Genomic DNA, 26700 nt, shown 5'->3' with positions numbered 1-26700 from the left:
TCCATGATGGCTGTTCTCCTTGCAAAATTTGAAGAACAGAAAGAACAAATTGAGACACAACGCAAGGAACAGAGAGAACAAATGGAAAAACAACGTACCGAGCAAAGGAGTGAACAACAGAGTGTTCTCGAACAAATGGAAAAACAACGTACCGAGCAAAAGAGTGAACAACAGAATCTTCTCGAAAAATTAGATGAACAGAAAAACATCATCCAAGGTAAGCTTGACGCGATCGAGAACAAGTTCGTTGCTATTGATGCTTCCATCAAATGCGTTGAAAAGCAATCTCAAGAAAAGTTCGAGAAAGTTGAAGAAAAACTCGAGAAAGTAGAAGGAAAGTTCGAGAAAGTGGATGACAAGTTTGAAAAAATGGAAGTTAAAATGCAAAGTATTACTGAGGAACTTGACAAGGTTCGGAAAATTAAGATTCGAGAAAGTTCTGGTGAGTACCCAAAGAAGAAGGAAATGCATCCACCAACATTTGATGGACAAAGTTCTTGGTCGATCTACAAGAAACAGTTTGAGGCAGCTGCAACAACAAATGGCTGGGATGACGAAGACAAATGTATAGCGCTGACTCTTGCTCTTAGAGGTCCTGCTGCTGAGTTGTTACAAACGTTACCACCAGAAAAGAATGGTAACTTTAACGCTCTTGTCCAGTTCATTGAAAAACGCTTTGGAGATGGCCATATGCAGGAAGTCTTCCGCGTCCAACTCAATACAAGAGTCCAGAAAAGAGGAGAAACTCTGCAACAACTTCAAGCAGATATTGAAAGGTTGGCTCATCTGGCATATCCGACAGCAGGAGACGACATTATCAATCAGTTTGCGACAGAAGCCTTTGTACGTGCTGTATCTGATATAAATCTTCAGCGAGCAATTCGAACAGCTGGAAAACGTTCCCTTCCTGAAGCATTAGCGTTTGCACTGACTATGGAAGCAGCAGAACAGGCTTCTCAAGGCGTTCATCGGGTAAGAGAAGTTGCAGTGGAGGAATGCTCTTGTCAAAAACTCGCGTTCCAAAGAAACCAGCGAGACGGAGCTGCTCGATGCTGGAACTGTAACAAGACAGGACATCTCCAGCGGCAGTGCAGATTGCCACCAAGAAGAACTGCTTGCGAACACTGTGGAAACAGGAATATTGCCCAACAACAGGTAAGCGATACAACTAACACTCATGCTCATCTTGTTTCCCATTCGGGAAATCTGGTATCTGGTATCGATGGCCCCAGAACCACAATTCAAGTCTCACAGAGTAAACGAGACAACAAAAGTCTGACAGTGGAGGCGACCATAAACAACAAACAACACGTGGCTACAATTGACACCGGTGCCACCGCCTCTATTGTACGAAGAGACTTGGTGAAGATGACATGGCTACATAACACCAACAGCTACCGTCTGAAGACAGCCACAGGAGAAGCAGCAAGGGTGTACGGTGAAGTTCGTCTTACGATCCGTATGGCAGAACTAGAGTTTTCGCATGTGTTTTTGGTGGCAGATATATGTGACGAGTGCATCATTGGAATCGACTTCATGAAGGACCATGAAATCATTTTGGATATAGGTAATCAAGTCCTGAAATACAGAAATGTGGAGATCCCAATGGTCTATGGCAACGAAAATTCAACAACAATTAGAACTGTCATCAAAGAAGACATGTGCCTGCCTCCTTCTTCAGAAGTTTTTGTGTGGACGAAACTAAAGGGGAATATTGGAAGCCATCGATACCTCATGGTTGAGCCAGAAGTTAAACAAAGTTCCCAAAACATCATCATCGGGAAGACTCTTGTGGCACCAAAGAACAACATGGTACCTGTACGCATACTTAACATCAAACCGTACCCAATCAAGCTTAAGAAAGGAGAAGTTGTTGGGCAATGTGAATCTGTGGCCGCAATAACTAAGATCAACGAGGTGGATACACAGATGACTATGAACTCGGAGAAACTAAAGAAACAAATTCTCAAATCAGACAACTTGAGTCAACATCAGCTTAATGTTGCGGGAAGTCTTCTTCACGAATATGCTGATATTTTCTCTTCACCCAGCGGGCAATACGGCCGGACACAACTGGTGCAGCATCGAATCGATACAGGAGATGCTAGGCCGATTCGTCAACCAGCAAGACGTCTCCCGTTGGCCAAACAAGGTGAAGTTGAAGAAATGATAACAACAATGAAGAAAGACGGGCTAATCGAAAATTCCAAAAGCCCTTGGGCATCACCGGTAGTTCTCGTCAAAAAGAAGGATGGAAGCACTCGATTTTGTGTCGACTACCGCAGGCTGAATGATGTGACGAAGAAAGACAGCTACCCACTGCCAAGAATCAGCGATACTCTAGATGCAATGGAAGGAGCACAATGGTTTTCGACTTTGGATTTGAAGAGTGGCTACTGGCAGGTAGAAATCCATCCAGAAGATCGGGAGAAGACGGCTTTCTCCACAGGAAATGGTCTGTGGCAGTTTAATGTCATGCCGTTTGGGCTATGCAATGCCCCAGCTACTTTTGAGCGCTTAATGGAGTGCGTTTTAAATGGATTAACCTGGAAATCTTGCCTAGTCTATTTGGATGATGTCATCGTTTACGGGAAAACATTTGATGACCATTGTGAAAACCTAAAGGCTGTATTCCAAAGGCTACGAGAAGCACATCTTAAGTTGAATCCAAAGAAATGTGCACTTTTCAAGACCGAGGTTAAATATTTGGGGCATATCATCTCATCCCAAGGAGTGAAGACTGATCCTGAAAAGGTTGACACTGTGAAGAACTGGCCAACCCCTCAGGACAAGCATCAACTTCGGAGTTTCCTCGGTCTGGCAACGTACTATCGACGATTTGTGAAGGATTTTGCGAGAATCGCCAAAAGCTTGCACCAACTTACGGAGAAGGGTAAACCCTTTAAATGGTCAGGTGAGTGTGAGAAAAGCTTTCAGGAACTGAAGCTGCGGTTATGTGAAGCTCCTGTGCTGGCCTATCCGACTCCAGGCAAACAATTCATCATTGATGCAGATGCAAGTAATGTTGGAGTTGGTGCTGTTTTATCGCAAGTTCATGACGGAGAAGAAAAGGTCGTTGCCTATTTCAGCAAGGTACTCTCGAAACAAGAAAGAAACTATTGCGTGACCAGAAGGGAACTTCTAGCTCTGGTATTGGCAACAAAGCACTTCCATAAGTACATCTATGGACAGAAGTTCCTTCTTCGCACAGATCATGGTGCACTAAATTGGCTTTTGAACTTCAAAAATCCAGAGGGTCAAGTAGCAAGATGGATCGAGATACTTCAGACGTATCAATGTCAGATTCAACATCGAAGAGGAAAACTGCATTCAAATGCAGACGCATTATCTCGACGCCCGTGCAAGCAAGACTGCACTGAAAAAAAAATTGTACATAAAATTTATGAACGGCGTTCATTAACTTGAAATTAATGTACGGTTCACGGAATTAATGCACCATCCCTTAATTCAATGAACGATTCATTAAAAATAAAATTATGAACCTATGAACGTTCATTAATCTCGTTCATTAAAATCCGTTTTTGTCTGAAATTTTTTTTATGAACGGCTATTCATTGAATTAATGAACCTGTACATTAAGACAATGAATACCATTCATTAAAATCTATGAACGTTCATTAATTCAATGAATAGCCGTTCATAAAAAAATCTGTTCATTATCCCAATGAACCTGTTCGTTAAAACAATGAACGCCATTCATTAAAATCTATGAACCATTCATTAATTTAATGAACAGCCGTTCATAAATATCCGAGACACTTTTTGATAAAAGATAAATATCCGATACACGAACCTGTTCGTTAAAACAATGAACGCCATTCATTAAAATCAATGAACCATTCATTAATTCAATGAACAGCCGTTCATAAATATCCTATACACGAACCTGTTATCCGATACACTTTTTTGATTAAAGATTCTATGAACCTGTTCGTTAAAACAATGAACGCCATTCATTAAAATCTATGAACCATTCATTAATTCAATGAACAGCCGTTCATAAATATCCGAGAAAATTTTTGATAAAAGATTCTATGTACCTGTTCGTTAAAACAATGAACGCCATTCATTAAAATCTATGAACCATTCATTAATTCAATGAACAGCCGTTCATAAATATCCGAGAAAATTTTTGATAAAAGATTCTATGAACCTGTTCGTTAAAACAATGAACGCCATTCATTAGAATCAATACACATTCACTAATTCAATGTTTGTGAGATGTTTTATTTTGCAAAAGTCGCTATTACTTCTAAACGAAAGCGAAAATCAAAAAAACTTATTTAATATATTCTGTCGGAAATTAAAAAATCTACACCTTTTATATCTGACAATTTTTCAAAAAAAGCAAAAATAAAAAAGTTATGACGAAAAAAGTAAAAATTTCATGTCTTTTTGTTTGAGAGATGTTTTTTTTTTCACAAAAGTCGCTATAACTTCTAAACGAAAGCGAAAATCAAAAAAACTTATTTAATATATTCTGTCGGAAATTAAAAAATCTACAACTTTTATATCTGCCAATTTTTCAAAAAAAGCAAAAATAAAAAAGTTATGACGAAAAAAGTAAAAATTTCATGTCTTTTTGTTTGAGAGATGTTTTTTTTTCACAAAAGTCGCTATAACTTCTAAACGAAAGCGAAAATCAAAAAAACTTATTTAATATATTCTGTCGGAAATTAAAAAATCTACAACTTTTATTTGTGACAATTTTTCAAAAAAAGCAAAAATAAAAAAGTTATGACGAAAAAAGTAAAAATTTCATGTCTTTTTGTTTGAGAGATGTTTTTTTTTTCACAAAAGTCGCTATAACTTCTAAACGAAAGCGAAAATCAAAAAAACTTATTTAATATATTCTGTCGGAAATTAAAAAATCTACAACTTTTATATCTGCCAATTTTTCAAAAAAAGCAAAAATAAAAAAGTTATGACGAAAAAAGTAAAAATTTCATGTCTTTTTGTTTGAGAGATGTTTTTTTTTCACAAAAGTCGCTATAACTTCTAAACGAAAGCGAAAATCAAAAAAACTTATTTAATATATTCTGTCGGAAATTAAAAAATCTACAACTTTTATATCTGACAATTTTTCAAAAAAAGCTAAAATAAAAAAGTTATGACGAAAAAAGTAAAAATTTCATGTCTTTTTGTTTGCGAGATAGAAAATAGAAAAGATATGACGAAAAAAGAAAAAAATTCACGTCTTTTTGTTTGCGAGATGTTTTATTTCACAAAAGTCGCTACAACTTCTAAACGAAAGCGAAAATCAAAAAAACTTATTTAATAAATTCTGTCGGAAAATAAAAAATCTACAACTTTTATATCTGACAATTTTTCAAAAAAAGCAAAAATAAAAGAGTTATGACGAAAAAAGTAAAAATTTCATGTCTTTTTGTTTGAGAGATGTTTTTTTTTCACAAAAGTCGCTTTAACTTCTAAACGAAAGCGAAAATCAAAAAAACTTATTTAATAAATTCTGTCGGAAATTAAAAAATCTACATCTTTTATATATGACAATTTTTCAAAAAAAGCAAAAATAGAAAAGATATGACGAAAAAAGTAAAAATTTCATGTCTTTTTGTTTGAGAGATAGAAAATAGAAAAGATATGACTAAAAAAGAAAAAAATTCATGTCTTTTTGTTTGCGAGATGTTTTATTTCACAAAAGTCGCTACAACTTCTAAACGAAAGCGAAAATCAAAAAAACTTATTTAATAAATTCTGTCGGAAATTAAAAAATCTACATCTTTTATATCTGACAATTTTTCAAAAAAAGCAAAAATAGAAAAGATATGACGAAAAAAGTAAAAATTTCATGTCTTTTTGTTTGAGAGAGAAAATAGAAAAGATATGACGAAAAAAGAAAAAAATTCATGTCTTTTTGTTTGCGAGATGTTTTATTTCACAAAAGTCGCTACAACTTCTAAACGAAAGCGAAAATCAAAAAAACTTATTTAATAAATTCTGTCGGAAATTAAAAAATCTACATCTTTTATATATGACAATTTTTCAAAAAAAGCAAAAATAGAAAAGATATGACGAAAATAAAATAAATCTTTTTTTCTTTTAAAAAGGCGCCAAAACTTAATAAACCATTCATTATTTTAATGAACCATTCATTATTTCAATTATTCGTTAAGATTCATATTTAACGAATACATTTACTGTCGAAGTGAGCGTGTTCATGAATTTAATGAACGTGTTCATAGATTTAATGAACGTGTTCATAGATTTAATTAACGTGTTCATTGATTTAATGAACCGTTCATAAATTCAATGTATAGTTAATCAAAACTTAACGAAGGGCAACTTGCATGTTTTAGTAATCACACTTTTAAAAAGTGTATCAAATTATGGACAAGGTTTTCATATCATTTAAAGAATACATTTATTGTGGAAGTGAGCGTGTTCATGAATTTTATGAGTGTGTTCATAGATTTAGGAACGTGTTCATTGATTTAATGAACCGTTCATTAAAATTTAACGAAGGGCAACTTGCATGTTGCAGTGATCACACTTTTAAAAAGTGTATCAAATTATGAACAAGATTTTCATATCATTTAACTTTTTACTAAAGTAATAATTTTATTCAGTTTGCAGGTTTCAAAATAACCCTTTTTATGAGTATGAGAATAAAATGTTTTGAGACCACATTTGACAGGTGTCGAAATATCATTTTTTTTTAACCGAGTTGGGGAATCAAATAAGACGGGGCTTATTACCTTGTGTATTTTTTTGTGTTTGTACATATTAAGTAGTTTTGTGTTTTGTTCTCATTTTCAAAGTTTTCTTGCTCACACAAACATTTATCTCGGTTGAACAACCCTTCGTATCAATGTGAACAGTAGTTAACGACACAAGGAGATGTAAATGTTGTTGAATGTGAAAACCCCTTTAGTACTTATTTTTTGGTGTCGTTTCATCTGTTTGTGCTTTCAACATGAAAGAAAATTTTAAGTTATTTTTTTTTACTGTGATTGTCAATATTCTTACAATATCTATGATATTCGATTTTTGAAAACATATATTTACAAGATATTACCTTTTGTGTATTAACTGTGCTCTTTGCACATAGTTCACACTTAAATTTTAAAGAACGCGTAAAATAAAGTGGGAACACTACTTGTTGATACGTAGAACGAAAGAATTTCTTTCGTTAAATGATGTAGCCGGCGTCCCCAAGCCAACCCAAGCCATTCAGTTACAGTGTGAATGTCTGATCGATAAGAGGAGCTATTCAGCGGAGAGCTGAAGCAAAAATAAAAAGTAAGTATTTCATTAGATTACGTAGTATTTATTATTTAAAAGCATTTATTTATCAAAAGTACACATTTATTTTGTTAAATAATTTGTTTTTTATCATATATATAGGAGATTTGTTCGATTTCCCATTTGCCGCCGCCCGCCCGTCGCCTGCTGCCATCACGTCGTTTCATGCATCAAAAATTTAAGGTAAGTGTTTTCATCCCTAAAATGTGTTATAATTGTATTAATATATTTATATATATTTAGTGCTCTTCTTACACCACGTTGCCACCACCACGCTGCCGCCACATATTGTCTGCCTCCGGTGTCGTTGTCGTCATTTGCCACACCACGTTCCTTCCAGCCACCACGTTGTTCCCGCCAGCCACCACCATCATCACGCTAAAATAATTCCTGGTATGTATCTACTTTTTTATAATTTTTATTGATCATTTTATCTTATAAATATATACGTATGTATTAATATATTTATATGTAGTGCCATCACGTTGCCACCACCACGCTGCCGCCACATCCGCCACATTATTGTCTGCCTCCGCTGTCGTCGTCATTTGCCACACCACGTTCTATCCAGCCACCACGTTGCTCCCGCCAGCCGCCACCAATCTTGCTAAAATAATTCCTGGTATGTACCTACTTTTTATGATTTATATTATATATTATATCGATACCTTCCCAGAAGAATGTATTTAACCCTTTGCTCCCGGAAAAAAATACAAATATCTTGAAAAAAAGTTTTGATATTTTCTAATTACACACTAATATGAAAAAATAATGATGGTACTAGTAATAACATTGTATAAGGAATGTTTTGAGCTGAGAGTACAAAAGGAGAAGTCCATTTTTTATTAAAAAAAAACTAACAAAGTAATTAATACGTGGTTTCATGCTGAAACCACTAGGAAGCAAAGGGTTAAACGACATTCTCAAAATTTGTATAAACTTAAAACAAACTTGCTGTTCATTTCAAAGAAATAGAACTACAATTACTGCCTAGAATCATTTTTATTAATATTTTAAAATTTGATTGCATTATAATCATTAACACTCTACCGCAAACAGGCCAAAAATTGATTTAGATATTCTAAACTTGAATAAATTAACTTTTTCAATATGATTTTTCATAAAATATTTAAAAAAAAATCCTAAAAAATTATTTGAACTTCGTTTTTAGCTTATTTTTCTTTTCTGAAAGCAGCGTATGCGGTAGAGTATCAATAAAATTTGAATAGAATGACTTTTTTAGCCACTTTTAAGCGTTTGGTTTTGATCATTTATAGAGTTTGATATACTAAATTGAAAAAAAATGAAACTAGGATTGCCATCTACAATCATTTTCATTAGTATTTTGAAATAAACTTGCATATTATCATTAACACTCTACCGCAAACAGGCCAAAAAATGATTTAGATATTCTAAACTTGAATAAATTAACTTTTTCAATATGAATTTTCATAAAATATCTTAAAAAAATCATAATAAATTATTTGAACTTCGTTTTTAGTTTATTTTTCTTTTCTGAAAGCAGCGTATGCGGTAGAGTATCAATAAAATTTGAATAGAATGACTTTTTATGCACTTTTAAGCGTTGGTTTTGATCGTTTATAGACTTTGATATACTAAATTGAGAAAAAATGAAACTAGGATTACCATCTACAATCATTTTCATTAGTATTTTGAAATAAACTTGCCTATTATCATTGACACTCTACCGCAAACAGGCCAAAAATTGACTTAGATGTTTTAAACTTGAATAAATTAACTTTTTCAATATGATTTTTCATAAAATATTTAAAAAAAATCCTAATAAATTATTTGAACTTCGTTTTTAGCTTATTTTTCTTTTCTGAAAGCAGCGTATGCGGTAGAGTATCAATAAAATTTGAATAGAATGACTTTTTATGCACTTTTAAGCGTTGGTTTTGATCGTTTATAGACTTTGATATACTAAATTGAGAAAAAATGAAACTAGGATTACCATCTACAATCATTTTCATTAGTATTTTGAAATAAACTTGCCTATTATCATTGACACTCTACCGCAAACAGGCCAAAAATTGACTTAGATGTTTTAAACTTGAATAAATTAACTTTTTCAATATGATTTTTCATAAAATATTTAAAAAAAATCCTAATAAATTATTTGAACTTCGGTTTAGTTTATTTTTCTCTTCTGAAAGCAGCGTATGCGGTAGAGTATTAATAAAATTTGAAAAGAATGACTTTTTTAGGCACTTTTAGGACTTTTAGGCACTTTGGGACCTAGAACATTTTTCAATACAAAAAATTTTGTTGGGGATGCCAAAAAAACCTATCTTATTTTGGGACTTAGAATATTTTTTAATGAAAAATTTTTTTTTGGGACTTAGAATATTTTTCAATGTTGGGGACTTAGAAAATTTTCGATGCCAAAAAAACTTAACTTAGTTTTGGGACTTAGAACATTTTTCAATACAAAAAATCTTGTTGGGGACTTTTCGATGCCAAAAAAACCTTAACTTATTTTGGGACTTGAATATTTTTCAATGAAAATTTTTTTTGGGACTTAGAATATTTTTCAATGAAAAAATTTAGTTGGGGACTTAGAAAATTTTCGATGCCAAAAAAACTTAACATACTATTGGGACTTAGAATTTTTTTCAATGAAAAATTTTTTTTTTTGAAAATTTCTCTGTACTGATAACCGTGTCAATAAAAAAAATATACGACAGGTTCTAATCAAAATTAAAACATCAGATTCATCTGAAAGTTCGTGCTTAGTTTAAATATTTTTAAGTAGAACTTGTAATTATTATTTTTTACTATTCCAAGTGATTAGTAAAAATAAATTTATACTTAAAAATACACTATCATACATTTTAATATAGCTATGTATAAATATATAATTATTGTACCAAATTGTTGTTGAAAGCCTTACTGATTTTGGTATTTCTGTGGTTGGCTTTTTTTCAGACTGTAAAGATGCGGCATTACTTTGGGCTCTGCATGGATACTTTGTACCTTTCCAAAAAGTTATAAAAAAAGACACAGATGGTAGGAAACACGTTATACGACATACCATCAAGGACTCGCAGTATTCATTCGTTTGGATAGGCAACACAATTCAAGCTTAAGAAGACCATATTGCCTTCCTCAACAAAATGGGTGAGAATACCCACACACCAAATAAAAAATGTATGTATGTACAAATGCTCTAGTTTTGGTAAATGAGATCATAAAATTTCAATTCTTATATTATTTTGATTCAAATTTCCCTTAATTTCACTTTTTATAATTTGTTTCACTTTCTTATCTGAAGATAAATCTACAAAATAATGTAATAAAATTTTTCCTGCCATTCATTTGGTTTATTTGAACAATAAAAGAGTTAATATAAATATAAATATTTCTTTAATTTAACCTTTAAGATTTCAGAAAGGAGAAGATTAGAGATGAAAAACCGAATGTACAGGTTTGTAAAAATTGAAAACGGCGATTCACATTAATTTTTCTTTCTTTTTCACAGATCTCGACCTAATAAATTTAGAAAGCTAAGCTTCCATGACTAATTTATTTGTCAGTTGATTTTTTTAATTTCTTGACAGGAGATTAAAAATTCTTTGACAAAGAAATAAGACTATACGAAATTTAACTTTTTAAATTTATTGAAAACAGTGCCTACGTTCTATAACGCTTGCATGGAAATAAGTTGTAGAAAAACAATTTGAATCAAAATGAAATTTGTACAAAATTTCATTCGAATTCACAATGTTTTTCGAGCACTTATGACGGTGCAAGAGTTACGGAACGTAGGCCTGTGTTCATAAAATTAATGAACGCGTTCGTTAAATTAATGAACACGTTCGTAAAATTAATACGAACGTGTTCATTGATTTTACGAACGCGTTCATTAATTTTATGAACGGGTTTTTTTATTTTTATGAACGCGTTCATTAATTTAATGAACGGCGTTCATTAATTCTATGAACGGCGTTCATTAATTTTATGAACGGCGTTCATTAATTTTATGAACGGCGTTCATTAATTTTATGAAAGGCGTTCATTAATTTTATGAACGGCGTTCATTAATTCTATGAATGCGTTCATTAATTCTATGAACGCGTTCATTAATTTTAGGCAGGTTTTTTTTTTATTTTTATGAACGGTTCATTGATTCAATGAATGCGTTCATTAATTTAATGAACGCATTCATTAATTTTATGCACGATTTTTTTTATTTTTATGAACGGTTCATTATTTTAATGAACGTGTTCATTAATTCTATGAACGGATATTTTTATTTTTAAGAACGGTTCATTAGTTCTATGAATCCGTTCATTAATGTAATGAACGCATTTATTTTTTTTTATGAACGTATTCATTAAATCAATGAACACTGTTCATTGTTTTAATGAACGATTCATTAAAATATGTTCGAAATTTCAAGTTCGAAATTTTATGAATGAAATTATGTATGGTTCATAGAATTAATGAACGTTCATTGATTTTAATGAACGGCCGTTCATTATCTTAATGAACAGGATCATTGGACAAATAATAATGAACGATACATTAATAGAATGAATATATTCATTAATTCCATGTACCTTTTTGGTTCAGTGTGCAAACATTGCACACGACTAGAAGAAAAGGAAGTTGTCGCTGTTAGAAGAACGAGAGCTGATCCCATTTGCGGCTGGAGTAATGAAGAACTCAGAATGGCCCAACAGGAAGATTCGGACATCGAACCCATCCTTGCATGGAAGGAACATCAAGAGAAACCAGAATGGGCCGACATCTCCGACCGAAGCCCCACTCTAAAAGCATATTGGGCACAATGGGACTCACTTCATGTGCAAGAAGGGCTACTCAGGCGTAAGTGGGAATCCGCAGATGGTAAATCCTATGTAATGCAGCTAGTCGTACCTCAGTCAAAGGTAAATGATGTTCTCCGAGAGATGCACGGTGGAACTTCTGGAGGCCATTTAGGCATCAACAAGACGCTGGAAAAGCTATGACAGCAATTCTACTGGTTACGTATGAGAGAAGACGTTGAAAAGTGGTGCCGAAAATGTGATACTTGTGCCGCTAGCAAAGGACCAGCTAGAAAAATCCAAAGCAAGATGCAGCAGTACAATGTGGGTGCACCTTTTGAGAGAATTGCAATAGACGTAGCAGGTCCTTTTCCCGAAACCAACAACGGAAATCGATACATCCTTGTAGTGATGGACTACTTCAGCAAATGGCCTGAGGCATTTGCCATTCCAAACCAGGAAACCAAAACAGTTGTGGATAAGATTGTCTTTCATTGGGTGAGCAGGTTCGGAGTACCCATGGAACTTCATTCCGACCAAGGAAGGAACTTCGAATCTAAGATTTTTCAAGAGGTTTGCTCACTCCTTGGCATCAAGAAGACGCGAACAACACCGCTTCATCCACAATCTGATGGGATGGTTGAGCGATTTAACAGGACACTTAAGGAACACCTGTCAAAAGTAGTCAATGATAATCAACGAGACTGGGACCGACATATTCCATTATTCTTGATGGCTTATAGAAGTGCAACACATAGTTCTACTGGACATACACCATCGGAAGTCCTATTTGGCTCAACAATACGTCTGCCAAGTGAGATAAAATTTGGAAGTGTTCCAAACGAGCCACATGAAATGGATGAGTACGTAGATAACCTGAAAGGAACACTGGCTGACATTCACCAACGGACAAGGACAAATATAAAAGCGTCTAGTGACAGGATGAAAACAAGATATGACGCACGAGCGACAGCAACAGGGTTTCAAGAAGGAGAACTTGTGTGGTTTTACAATCCCCACCGACAAAAGGGACTATCACCGAAGCTACAACAAAACTGGGAAGGCCCTTACACAGTAATAACCAGAATTAACGACGTGGTTTACCGTATACAAAGAGGGGTAAGAGGCAAACTTAAGGTAGTTCATTGTGACCGTTTACATCGTTATAATGGTGATAGAAGCAATGGAGTTGTTCGGGACGAACAATCCTAAGAGGGGGGCAATGTAACGATGAATTACTGAACTACTTTTAAGATAAAAGTCTGAACACACTACCTACTCCTGCAAAGGTAGAAATGTGAACGGACCTTTAGTAATTAAGAAAAATATCTCATTGAACACATCTAAAAATATCCCACTGAACACATCTAAAAATATCTCACTGAACACATCTCAAAATATCCCACACTGAACACATCTCAAAATATCCCACTAGACTGGAAGTATGAAGTGCCCTTCCTGGAAAGGAAGTTTCGAGAGACAGGGACGAGAGCCTTCGAGGACGTTCTCGAGTCTCGAGATTCCGGTATAAAAGGCAGCGTAGACACCGACCGGAGACAGTTTAATCTTGAAAGTGAAAGAGTACAGTACAAAGTGAAATAAAGTGTTGCGAATTGTTAGTAGTAAATAAAGTGATTTAAAAGTGTGTTTGTTTGAGCGAATAATAAAAGTAAATTGAGTTGAAATAAAGTGTGTTCTTATTTGAACGGAAATATAAGTGGAAATTAAATAAGTTTTATTGTGAACCCGGAATAAAACATTACAATATGGATTGAAATTTTACAATGGTCTTGCACTTTTGCTATACCCTAACCCTATTGCAAAATAAAAATACAATGGTGTAAAATTTTTTTGACAGATGGCAGCTCGCCGTGGCGTGTCGCCCATGATGAACAGTTTATCTTTTTTATTCTTATTCTTTTTTATTTTGTTTCTTTTGATGTAATTTGTGAAAATAAATTAACCCGAACACAACAAAGAATGAAATTATAAAAAAATTGAAAAAAAAGAAGAAGCATCGGTGGAAAGACAACTCCGTAAAAAAAAGAGTGAAGCTGATATTCAATATTTACTATAGATAAGAAGAGGTGCGTTCACGATCTATTGTAAAAAAATAAAATTTTATACTTTTACTAGGCCTGTTGCACCAGATCGTGAATACCCCTAATATAGAGTGCTGCCAAGATTTCAGGTTAAGCCCCGACGCGTTTTTTTTGTCCTGTTAAGACCGGTGGTAATAAAAAACACACCTATTGTATTAGGTATAGGAACAAGCACTCCATATATTAGGTCTGTTTGGGTACTGTCTAAAACAGAAATATTTCTACTTTTGTCAGAAATAATGTACAAAACTACAACATTCTAGAGTACCTAAACAGGATTTGGGCTAAAAATGTTGAAAAAAGTAGAAATATTTATGTTTTAGGCAGTACCCAAACAGACCTATTATATTATCCTCTAAGCACATCCTCGACTATACAAACATCATGGTGGTGTGTAGTCACCTTAAGAAAAAAAAAAAAAACAAACAACACAGAGCTACAAATCAATGAACACATCTAATCAATGACAGCAACCTAACATATTTTTGACACTTCAACAAAAAAGAACGACTACCATTTTTTTCTATATGGAAGAAATTGAAGTTTCTAATAAATTTTTGTTGTTTACAAATTTGTTTGTTTACGATTGATTAATCTTTATCTAAAACGTAAATAAAATTATATTTTCCTCTTTTATAAACAAACATTATAACAATTTCTTTATCCCATTTTTAAAGATCCACACAATGTCAACAACAAATCCGCCGCCACCTCCCCCTCGTCATCATGAAAAAACCATCTTCAAATGCAACCAACACACAACAATAATATCGGAAAAAATCTTAAAATTCTATCAAGATAATGAATTATTCGATACATTATTAATAATTGGAACAAATTGTTTAAATATTCATGCACATAAAATAGTCCTTTGTTCATTAAGTGAGTATTTTTTAGAATTATTTCGTACAACTCAACAAAAAACTGTCAACACAACAAATTCAAATGAAAATATTATTAAACTTAGCGAAATCGAATCATGGACAATGGAATTAATAATCGATTTTATGTACAAAGGTTCAATTGAATTAAGTATAAAAACAGTCAAAGCTTTATTAAGAACTGCATCGATTTTAAAAATAAACACATTAATTTATGGTTGTTGTGAATTAATTGAAAAAAATATAAATTCCAATAATTCATTAAATTGGCTACAATTGGCCAATGAATTGGGTCTACCCGCATTAACAAACAAATCTCTAGAATGTATTTATGCTAATTTTAAGAAAATATTAAAAAAGAAAGAATTGTTAAAGTTGAGTGAAAGTGAATTGAAAGATTTACTTTTTATCAACAATCCCCATGAAAATCTGGGGGAACAGGTTTTCATGTCTTTGGTAGCATGGATAAACTATGACAAACCTAATCGTGAGCACTTGGTTATAGAGCTTCTATCAATGGTTCATTTTCAAGCTCTAACTCCAAAGTTCATTCTGAAAAACAGAAGTTCAGTTTGTCGTAGTGTCGAAAGCTACGAATTGATTTGTAGTTGGTTGCAATGGCATTTACTACCCGAAACTCGTTCCAACGAACTATCAAATTCTGCTTCTTCTTCGTCGTCATCCAAACCGAAAAAGAAACCAAAGAAAAAACAAAAGAAAAAACCCCATAAACTTGGAGTAATTTGTATGAGAGATAGCGAAATTATTATAAAAACATTTAATCCAGATTTAAATTCATGGTCAACCAAAGTAGACACTCAATCACCGACTGATAAAAAATATTCATCAACAATTGTAATTGATAATAAATTAATTTTAGTTGGTGGATCGAATTTCAATAACTACCGAACAAATTCGGTAGAATGTTTAGATTTAGACACATCCGAATGGATTTATTTCCCGCCAATGAATAAAGCTCGTAGATATTGTCAATTAGAAGATTTAAATGGTCATTTATGTGCAATTGGTGGTGATTTATCCAATTTAAGATCATTGGAAATATATAATTTTGCATCACAAAAATGGTTAGATTTGGAACCATTATCACCTTTAAGTTCAACAAGTGGAATAGCATCACATAATCGTATATTGTATATACTTGATTTAGAAAATGGTTTTTTACAAACTTATCAAGTTTCAACGAATCAATGGACATCGAAAGAAAGTTTATTAAATTTACAATATTACAATAGATGGGGTTATTTATTTACAAATTTTGGATTTGCTGCTACCGAACAATATTTGTATATAATTGGTGGATTTTTTGTTAGTCATGATGGTTATGATGAGGAACATGTTTATGATGTATATCGTTATGATTTATTGAATAATAGTTGGATGGAAATGGCAGCATTAACAAAATATAGTGCCTGTATTGAGAGTATAGTTTATAAGAATAAAATAATAATATGCGATATGGAGGAGATAGATGAATATGATTTGGAACAAGATAGATGGAATACATTGGGTCCGTTATCGGTGGAAAATTGTGATACATGTTCTCTAACGTATTTAAAATAAATTATATATGAGCTTTATAAGCTTGAGTTGGTTTTTTTTTAATGCACTATTTGACCTAAAAAATAGACTGTCTTCTAGAACACTTTTGCCAAAAAGACCTGATGAACGAAATTTCACACAAAAAACCCCAAGACTTTAAAATTGATATATATACTATATTCCTGATATTTAAAGACTTTGATAGAATAAAAATAGTAAAGATTTATGTCAACAATGGAGATTAAATCATATTAAAGCAATTCCGGAATGATAAGCCCCTTTCAAATGTAATATCAACTTCGAGCAGAACATCACGATTGACTGATATAAGATTTAACTTTAAAGTAGTCACAGAATTTGATTACCTGGGATCCACAAGGACAAGCGTCGAGGAAAGCCTTACAACGAAAGAAATGTGCTAACAGCTAGGACACTGACGCAACAGGTCAACCGACTATTTGTCGAATTTATACCAGATGATAGATAAAAAAAAACTGTCACCCAAAGTATTAAGATTGGCCATAACCAACATTTTAAATGTGCCTACCTGGCGGCTAACTAACTAACTAAAAGTTCGCAATGATAAATCTTATTGAAGGCATATGATCTACTAAAAAAAAAAATCTATAATCAATATCATATAAGTTAGTTAGTTAATAAGAAATAATAAACACAAAATTCAAAGTAACGTAGAATATTAAATTTGAGAATCTTGTGAGTGTTGGAAAATCAATTTGATCTTGTTAGCCACCCAAAAAGAAAAGAAAAAAAAAACTTAGAATAATAATATTTACTAATTTTTAAATTATTTTTAAGTAGAATTTTTTATATATAATTTTATTAGACTGAATTCATTTATTTATTCAAAAATATAAAATAAAAAAAAAAGAAACAAAGTTTGATATTTCCTCAAAAAAAAATTATTTAATGATTTATTTGCATTTACAGGTCGCAGGTCGATGCTTCAACTTTTTTTTTTCTATTGTTTTCGGAATACTTTTTATCTAGGTTACCTACAAATAGACTTAACTTTTCTTTATAGTAGGAAAATTAAGAAAATAAAATATATATTTAAAAAAAAAAACTAAAAATATGCTTTTATCACGCACTAAAAACTAGTACCTGGGTGACCGAGCTTTGCTCGGTATCTTTAAATGTCATAACTTTCAGTGAAAAAAGTCAAATGTAAACAGCAATTTTTTGGAGTGGGTTTGAGTTTGCAATGACCAGTTTTTTCGCGGGTTACAAAACACCACATTCCCACTTTATAATCCAGTTTATTTACGTTTGAATACACATACGACGATCAGTAATGGATAGAAGGGTTACAGGAATCTGCATTATCGAAAATGCCTACAGCAATGAGATCCCTTTTTGTTCAAATTTTAATTTACGGGTCAGAAAGTTTTGGATAGTGTACATAAAGTTAATCTTTTTTTCAAGTTAAGCCTTGTCGGCTTGTTGTGAGTTATTTTATTTTTATACGTTAACAATAGTTGCATTTAATCAAAAGAAAAACGTAAGACAAAGGTAATGTGTGATACCTAATTAACAAATTACTTAAAAGTTTCAATACATGATCAAAAAAGTCATGATCTAAAAATTTTTGTTTAGTTATTGTAACAAAAAGAAAAAGAACAATGCGTAAAATATGGAACCATCCTTCAAAATTTTATTGAAATCGTTGAATCTGTCTCCGCGAAAAAAAAACTAATGTAAGAGAAAATACTTTCAAAATGTTGTATTTGCCTAGAGGAAAAAACCCTCAAAATTTTATCGAAATCTTTAAAGCAATTACCAAAAAACTAATATGTGAGAAAAATAAGCGTAGCTGTGAGCGGATGTTTCTAAAAGTACTTCCAAAACATTTTATTCGGCTAGGGGACCAAAACCTTAAAATTTCATCGAAATCCTTAAAGTTGTTACCAAAAAAAATTCCATGTTAAAAAAGTGGGCGTGGAGGTGGGCGGATTTTTCCAAAAATACTTCCAAACTTTTTACTCACTTAGATAAACAAACTCCGAAAATTTCATCGAAATCCTTAAAGTGGTTACCAAAAAAAAATTCCATGTTAAAAAAGTGGGCGTGGCAGTGGGCGGATTTTTCCAAAAATACTTCCAAACTTTTTACTCACTTAGATAAACAAACCCTGAAAATTTCATCGAAATCGTTAGAGCCGTTCCCGAAAAAACTTATATGTTAAAAAAGTGGGCGTGGCAGTGGGCGGATTTTTCCAAAAAAACTTCCAAAACTTTTGACTCGCTAAGATAAACAAACCCTGAAAATTTCATCGAAATCGTTAGAGCCGTTTCTGAAAAAACTTATATGTTAAAAAAGTGGGCGTGGCAGTGGGCGGATTTTTCCAAAAAAAACTTCCAAAACATTTGACTCGCTAAGATAAACAAACCCTGAAAATTTCATCGAAATCGTTAGAGCCGTTTCTGAAAAAACTTATATGTATGTTAAAAAAGTGGGCGTGGCAGTGGGCGGATTTTCCAAAAAAAACTTCCAAAACTTTTGACTCGCTAAGATAAACAAACCCTGAAAATTTCATCGAAATCGTTAGAGCCGTTACTGAAAAAACTTATATGTTAAAAAAGTGGGCGTGGCAGTGGGCGGATTTTTCCAAAAAAAACTTGCAAAACTTTTGACTCGCTAAGATAAACAAACCCTGAAAATTTCATCGAAATCGTTAGAGCCGTTTCTGAAAAAACTTATATGTTAAAAAAGTGGGCGTGGCAGTGGGCGGATTTTTCCAAAAATACTTCCAAAATTTTTTACTCGCTTAGATGAACAAACCCTGAAAATTTCATCGAAATCGTTAGAGCCGTTTCCGAGATCCCAATTTTATATATATTTATATATATATATACATATATATAAACAATTTTAGCTCGTTTAAAGTTATAAGATAAAATAATTTAATTGACTTATTGGAAATTGTTAGATCAAAAAGCGTCAAGCGCTTTGTTCAAGATTTATAAAAGTATACGCAACAAAAATGCGCTCTACGCTTTCCTAACCATTTCTAATAAGTCAATATAATTATTTTATAGTTTTTAGTCCGTGATAAAAGCGTATTTTTAGTTTTTTTTAAATATATATTTTATTTTTTTACTTTTTAGTCTTATTATGATTGAAAACAGGTTCAATTCAACTTGAGTTGCATTAGCCCCCAAAGCCCCTCCCCTGGGTCCGGACCGCTTAAATATTGTGTAGTCATCTGAGCTACATACAGCCATGGACAGCGAAATAGCACACTATTGAGAAAAATCATGCGAATGGAATTTTAGATATTAGGAATGCTTTTTTAAATTTTTTTTCTTTTGGTATATTGTCGAATTAAAGTGATGGAGACAAAAATATCTTAAAAATACCGTTATTTTCTATATTTATTTGTACTAGCAATATAATGCTTTTCCTGTCCCTTTCGCTAGTGGACACAGAAATAGCACACATTTGTTTAACTGTTAAATTTTTCTTCCGCGTTCAAAAGTTGTAAACGAAAATGCATTTATTTTATTGCTACTATTTAATTAACAAGTATTTTTGAAAAAATAGGCAGAAAAATCATTAAACTGCGATAAAAGGGAGAATTACTTTCGATCTTCATAGTCAATTAGCTTAAACTCGAAATTTATCAAATAAATGATGGATAAAGCCATTTATTTAGAAAGAGCGAATAGAAATTAAACTCAGAAATTAAATTGCGTTAACTTCTTCCCCGCAAAACTTCCATACGAGTGGATAGAGCGATCACAATGAAACGCAAATGTGGGCCTTTTAAGTCATCTCGCACGATTTTGCCCGAAGTAAATATAGAATTCGGTGAAAAAAGTGCCAAGCAGACTTTTAAGAAGGATAATTTATAATGCTGAGTTGTATAGGCGGGTAAGCAAGAAAAATCAAATGATATAAAAAGACACATCAAAGATCCCTTTAGCTAAAAAAACATCTGAATAAAAACATGCCGTTTTTAATGAGTGATGAAATAAAGGTTAACCGCATTGGAACCGATGACAAAACATTTTTCCATCGCCCTAAATGTTAAAAGGACAAGCCAAAGTATTATCTCAAGACGATGAAACTAGGAGGATAGGATTTGATGGTCTGGGGCGCATTTTCCTGGCATGGTAAGGACCCATTGGTTAGGTGGATGGCAGAATTGATAAATTCTTTTTTCTTAATATTACATTACAATACCAAAGAACCATATTTCTCGCCAGTTAATCAGATATTCATACATGACAATGACCCAAACATGCATCAAAAATAGTACAAGATAGGTTTTCGGACGAAAAAATCGATGTTTGCACCCAGCCATCTCAAATTCACGATCTTAAAGCCATAGAAAATTTATAAATTGATGTCAAGGTTAAGCTTGGGGAAACAAAATTCGAAAATTCAAACGATCTTTGGGCCAGAATCAAAGAAGCGTGGTACCGTACTCCACAAAGTGGATACCAGACGTTAGTTGAAAGTTTACCAAAGAGGTGCCAAGGAACTTTGAAAAACCGTGGTCTACTTACAAGTTACTAACTTAGTAGTATTGAATTTATTGGACATTGTATGAATTTTTGCTTAGAAATGATTATTTTTATGATTCTCGCAATGTGTGCTATTTTTAATTTTTAAATATTAATTTTATGAATCCCCATAAGCTAATGCATGCCCTGATATAAAAAATTTAATATATGTGCCCATGATTATGAAAGTGGACTAAGTCACTTTTTTTTTTTGCATTGTTTAAAGAAAAACTTACAAAATTATTTTCTTATAACGATTTAACTGTATTTCTTTTATGAAATCATTGAAGGAGCAATAAAGAAGTTTATTTACTGCAATTTCGCTTTTAAATAAACTTTACCCCTTAACTAATAATTATTTTTAGGCTAGATTTGATGGCATTTTTAGGAGTGACTTAGTCCACTTTCATAATCAAGGGCACATATAAGTTAAAAGGTCCCAAATAAAATCAAAAGTTTGCTATTTCTCTGTCCATAGCTGTACATGTACAAAGTTTCATTTCGATACGATAATTGGTAGTATGCTAAAATTGATTTGGGGTGTTTCAATTTTCTATCCAAGTATCGGACGTCACAGACTCACAGTCGAAGAAATTAGTGAAGCTGTTAAATACTAGAAAAAGGGAAAAGCTGTTGGGCCAGAGTTTTTGAACAAAATTGCACACAGAATTTAGCAGAATCATGAATGATTCTTGTCTTCAACCTTTAAGCTTATACGATGTGATCGCATATGAATGAAGGGAAAGTTACATTCTTCCAATCTAAAAAAATAAGGATGATACGCGAAGTTGTGATAATGCGTATGAAATATTCTTTGCTGACAATAGATCCTAAATCCCTGCAATGAGCGCGGTATATTGAATGAACATAATTTCTGATGAAAATATTTTTTTGTGTCAAACTTTTTATAGCGTGAATTAAGAGTAGCTGGGTTATGAATTTTGACTTAGTTTTTATTTTACTTGGAAAGTATCTTGGAAAAAAAATAATGGTATAAAATTAAAGAGAGACAATGAAAAAAAAAAAAGTAGAGGAAATTGGACCTTTTGTAAGGCAAGACTCCAGTTCTACAGACCCATTTTGCCCCCGCAAAGAATTGACAATGACTACAAGAATATAATGTCATGAAGTAATGCCTTAGCCGTTCACACTTGCGTTGATTTATAGTTTCTTTATACTTTTGGAAATTTAATATACCAAAAAAGTATTTTTGTTGTTACACTCGCCTTAAAAAAGTTGATCTTAAGTATTTTCGATGGCAAAATATTTCTCTTAAATCAATTTCTACAAATTGTATCGTTCTAAAATGAAAACATTCTTACTCTTCAAATTCTCCTCCAATTTAAGTACATAATATAGGTAGGTACTTACAATTTTCAATCTTTGTTCCATTTCCGGAGCGGTCCGATCTTCAGTTTGAGCAACAAATGCCTTCAAACTCATCAATTCAGCTGTATTCTCTGGTATCGTCAAAGCTTTCTTCGCAATCGTCTCATATTCCTTTCCAAGTTTACTTATCTTTGCCTGTTGATTTCCCACCATTGTTGTTAATAATTCTTGCTGCATAAATCGTGCCAATTTTTCCAAATTCGTTATAAGTCCTTCACGATGAAACTCATATAAACCCATTCGTATGACACCCCATATCTCTTTTGCAATTCGATCTTCTAACTCTCGATAGTAGATCAATTTGTTGCAATAACTTTCAAATGGTGGCTCAGATTCTATAAATCGACCAATTGTATCAGCATCGATACCATTCATTAAACTCATAAACTGATCAAAATCTTGTAATCTAAGTTCCGGTCCAATACGTTGATCTTCGAGTAAATCAGAAATTTTTCGTTTAGCAGCGAAAATTATCGATTCTGGAATGGCAGGTTTGAGATAGATTTGTTTAGAAATTTTCAAATCTGTATAAAGTTTAGTTTCGACACGAGGCAATTGTTGAATGGCTAAGATAATGTTGTCAATAATTCTCATGATTTCTTCTTTGATTTTGCTAAAGCTTGGATTGAATACAAGTGTATCTTGATCTTCAAGCTGTATGGCTAGTTTTAGACCTGGATTAGATTTCTATTGGTTTGGACAAAAAAGAGATAGATATTTTTTTTTGTCTAATTTCATTTCTCTTACCCCATAATCACACATAAAATCTGCAAACAACGTTAAGCTTCTTATACAAGCATCCTCCAGTTGTTGAGTCATAAGAGCTGCAACACAATTATAAAAACGAGCTAGCAACTTTGGTTTTCGAACATCTGGCAGAATATTCCGTTTGTGCCCACGCAAAAGGATACTGTGGATTTCACCATACCAATTTTCTTTCAATAATAACTTGGTTTTTTCAATATGCGATGAACATTGGTTCTGAAATTGTGCCAATTTTTTAAGTAAAAATTAAAATCTTCCAAAATAATCATTTTTACAGTGAATTCAAAAAGTTCAAAAGCCTCGCAATGGGAAGATAGCTCTTCGAAATCGATGAATGCGAGATCTTTGAACTTGGTTGTCCAGAGAGCCAATATGTGAGCCACACATCGATGTATCGAGAAAAGGGTTTTCTTAATTTTCAAACGGTTTTCGTCATAGCTGTAAAGCGAAATTACAATAAAAAAACATAATTGATAAGCCGGTTCAACTTATGTTCTAAATTTTTAAGGGCTCTGATTGGTCAGAACCTAATTGACATCTGACCAATCAAAAAGCCTCTAAAAATTCAGAACTTTAGTTCAGGTGGCCTACGTTGAACCATGGGAATGTCCATTAGACCTTCAGTTTATACCAATCTGGGGCTCGATATTTTGCTTGGTACAAAAAGAATAAACTTGTTGATCAGCTACTTACCGATAACGCCATCTATTGAATGTTGCCTTAGCTTCAATCCTTTCTGCTGTCTCTTTCTGATCCTTCTCCTTTTGTTCACATTGCAATGAATTACTTAAAACAAAATCTATAACAGCTTTTTTCATGGCAAAAATATAATCCGATTTAATTTGTGTCAAATTATCAGACATTTCCGTATCGAATCTCAACATTGACTGCGGAATCATTCCTTTGATTCGAGTTAAAACCTTCATGCTCAATGGAGACACATGAATTGTATCGATTCCATGCTTAATATAATAATAATAACGCATAATTTCTTTTTCTTCAGCATTGGGAAACTGATTGGTTTCGTCGTCAATTTCATGATCTTTACGTGCAATGAGTTCGACAAGTTTTTTGCGAAAATTTTCACGATCTTGACGCATTTGCAAGTAGGATCGATATTCTAAAGAATTTTTTTTTTAAATAAAATTAAATATTTTTCAATTGATTTTGAATTCTTACTTGTATTTCGATTGCGTCGAGTACGTTTTCTTTGTGGTTGCATGCATCTGGTGTGTCTTACTTCAGATTCATCCATACTCAATCGTTTGCCATTGAAGATATCCTTTGTACATTCGGGTAGATTTAATTCATACCATAATCGTCTGGTTTTGTATTCGGGATTTGCTTTCGAATTGATTATTTGTTGTATTTTAGCTTGACGAGGATGTGGAGGAATTAAATTGGATTTTGGAATAGCTCCAGTTGATCGTCGTGGACCACTCATAGTAACTATCAAGAAAGAATAAAATCTATTTTAAGGAATTGAAGTGTTTCACGCAAACTCAAAACAAAAAATAAAAGTTATGACAAAAATCAGCAGCCTTTTGTATGAATTCTCGAGAACGGCTTGACTGATTTGGATGAATTTTTTTTTTTTTTTTCATTTTGGCTTCGAAAAGATTCCTTTCGTATTCTATATGCATGACAAATATTGAGATTTAAATGCTATCAGCTTAGAAATAAAAATAACAATAACAAAATTTATTAAAAGAAGTTAATTGTACAAAGCTTTGAATCGGATAACTGTGATAACAAATCGCTTACTTGAGTTTCAACAACAATAAATGGTACATAACATAACTAAATCCATGTGTGTGGTTTGTTTTCAGTTTGTTTTATTTAACTCGAAAACCAAGCTTATATTTGAAATTGTTCAAAGACACTTTTCAAAGCAAATTATTTTCATTAAGTTAAGTTGGTTAAAAAATTTAAAAAACTAGTTTTGACTAAAATTCAATTTTGTTTTTTTCTTACTTAACCCTTTCTGGACCCAGCGTTACTCTCATGTAACATATTTTTAAAAATTCGTTAAAAATATTTCAATAAATATTTTTTTAATGAAATGACTTAATTGAGAGATAATAATGCCTAGTTACAGTGTTGCTAGAGCCGGCTATTTATCGCCAAACAGGCTCCTTAAACTTTTCACTCGCTCCTTAAAATTTTGATCTTTGATTTATCGGATTTTGGCACTTTTAATTTTGAACTTGGCGATTAAGGCTCCTTTAAAATCAAAGCATTTTACAGCAAAAATGTGATCATACAACCAATTTGCATACATTTTTCATTTGATTTTTATTTAAAATTTAATTTTACGCCTGTAAATGAGCATGAAAACCAGAATGTATCAACAAAATGAAAAAAATAATTATACTTGAAGTCTGATAAGCAAAAGTTATTTGAAAATAAAAAAAAAAAGAGGTTGTCTGTAAAGCGGGTTTACTAACCATGATTTTACGTGATAACGTAGTCAGAAAACAGATTGTGTGCTTTTGTTTAAAATGAGTCAATTGAAGCGTTTACTTTTTTCAAACAATCATAATTTACAAGAAAAAGCTAAAAAAAATACGTTTTTTATTTTCTCCTTATATTAATTTTTTTTTATTTTAAAAGCTTACAAAACAAAAAAAATTATAACAACATTTTTTACAATTCACTCCACTTAAAATAAAAAATAATTTTAATAATTTTTATTATTTTTGTTATTTTTTCCTTCGTTATTAACATTTTTTACTTTTCAAAATTATCTAATTCACTGAAAATTCATTATTTTCAAATTAGCAAGATATATACTTGTAGGGGTTTAAACGTTCTACAAAAAATTCCGTGAAATCAAATTGATTGCTTTAACCGTTTAAAAGATAATCGTATCCAAATCGCTATGCATACGAGTCATAAGAAAACTACTGAAATCAGTGGGCATTGGTTTGGGTAGGAATATCTTCTAAACGGTTAAAGCTTATTGTCTTAGCTCAAAATATATAGATCGATCAGGTCTATGAGACATCTACAAAAAGAGCTAGAATTTTTTGAACTCGATCAAATTTCATTAAAAAAAAGCAAAAAAAAAAACATTTATTTTTATGTTCTCACGCTATGGAATCAATTTTTTTGTTTGACAAACTATAAACAATTTTATACCATGTGAAAGCTTATTATTTCACCTTTCATATGACGTATAAATCTCAAAGATGCCTACAAGAGAAGCTAGAATTTTTTAAAGTCAACCATGTCGAATTTCTAGACTGAGATTACGGTACTTCCCACAATGGTGGCTGTTCGGGGGGCAACATATCTCCACTGATGTTTTGAGGTTTTTCGCAAGTTTCTTGATTTAACATTGTGTAGTTAGTGAACCGTTATGTGTGAATACCAAATAAAAGGTAATTGTATCAGGACAAAA

The 26700-nt window shown here is 32.4% G+C and overlaps 2 protein-coding genes and 3 long non-coding RNA genes across 6 annotated transcripts in view; 3 read left to right on the top strand and 2 right to left on the bottom strand.

Annotated features, from left to right (window-relative positions):
* Nucleotides 1-20807, top strand: part of LOC129915738 (uncharacterized) — a 279418-nt gene extending 258611 nt beyond the window's left edge. Inside the window, exon 2 of the long non-coding RNA XR_008772362.1 lies at nucleotides 20615-20807. This is a non-coding gene — a long non-coding RNA (uncharacterized LOC129915738). The remainder of the gene's footprint in view (nucleotides 1-20614) is intronic.
* The window catches only part of LOC129915456 (dynein axonemal heavy chain 7), a 119538-nt gene that overhangs the window by 87650 nt on the left and 5188 nt on the right, over nucleotides 1-26700 (bottom strand). For both annotated transcript variants that reach the window (XM_055995014.1, XM_055995009.1), the window contains exons 2-6: nucleotides 24477-24746; nucleotides 23991-24417; nucleotides 23573-23735; nucleotides 23280-23513; nucleotides 22515-23219 (exon numbers count right to left, since the gene is read on the bottom strand). In XM_055995014.1, the coding sequence (XP_055850989.1) occupies nucleotides 22515-23219; nucleotides 23280-23513; nucleotides 23573-23735; nucleotides 23991-24417; nucleotides 24477-24741 (1794 nt within the window). In that variant the 5' untranslated portion in view covers nucleotides 24742-24746. The remainder of the gene's footprint in view (nucleotides 1-22514; nucleotides 23220-23279; nucleotides 23514-23572; nucleotides 23736-23990; nucleotides 24418-24476; nucleotides 24747-26700) is intronic.
* LOC129915727 (uncharacterized) lies at nucleotides 6827-10611 on the top strand. The gene is made up of 5 exons (XR_008772359.1): nucleotides 6827-7281; nucleotides 7387-7467; nucleotides 7528-7677; nucleotides 7760-7906; nucleotides 10234-10611. It is a non-coding gene; the product is annotated as an uncharacterized LOC129915727 (long non-coding RNA).
* LOC129915733 (uncharacterized) lies at nucleotides 7376-8438 on the bottom strand. Its single transcript, XR_008772361.1, has 3 exons — nucleotides 7953-8438; nucleotides 7540-7891; nucleotides 7376-7483 (listed from the first exon to the last, which is right to left on the bottom strand). It is a non-coding gene; the product is annotated as an uncharacterized LOC129915733 (long non-coding RNA).
* On the top strand, nucleotides 14675-17378 carry LOC129915520 (kelch-like protein 1). The gene is made up of 2 exons (XM_055995096.1): nucleotides 14675-14784; nucleotides 14854-17378. The coding sequence occupies exon 2, from the start codon at nucleotides 14863-14865 to the stop codon at nucleotides 16636-16638; it is 1776 nt and encodes a 591-aa protein (XP_055851071.1). The 5' UTR covers nucleotides 14675-14784; nucleotides 14854-14862; the 3' UTR covers nucleotides 16639-17378.

This window comes from Episyrphus balteatus, chromosome 1 (assembly GCF_945859705.1).
Source record: "Episyrphus balteatus chromosome 1, idEpiBalt1.1, whole genome shotgun sequence".
Classification (NCBI taxonomy): Eukaryota; Metazoa; Arthropoda; class Insecta; order Diptera; family Syrphidae; genus Episyrphus; species Episyrphus balteatus.
Note: the sequence above shows the minus strand (reverse complement) of the source record. Positions and strands in the feature narration are given on the sequence as shown.

Excerpts from the sequence above, each read along its gene's own strand:
- LOC129915520 (XM_055995096.1), top strand. The coding sequence starts at position 14,863 with ATGTCAACAACAAATCCGCCGCCACCTCCCCCTCGTCATCATGAAAAA.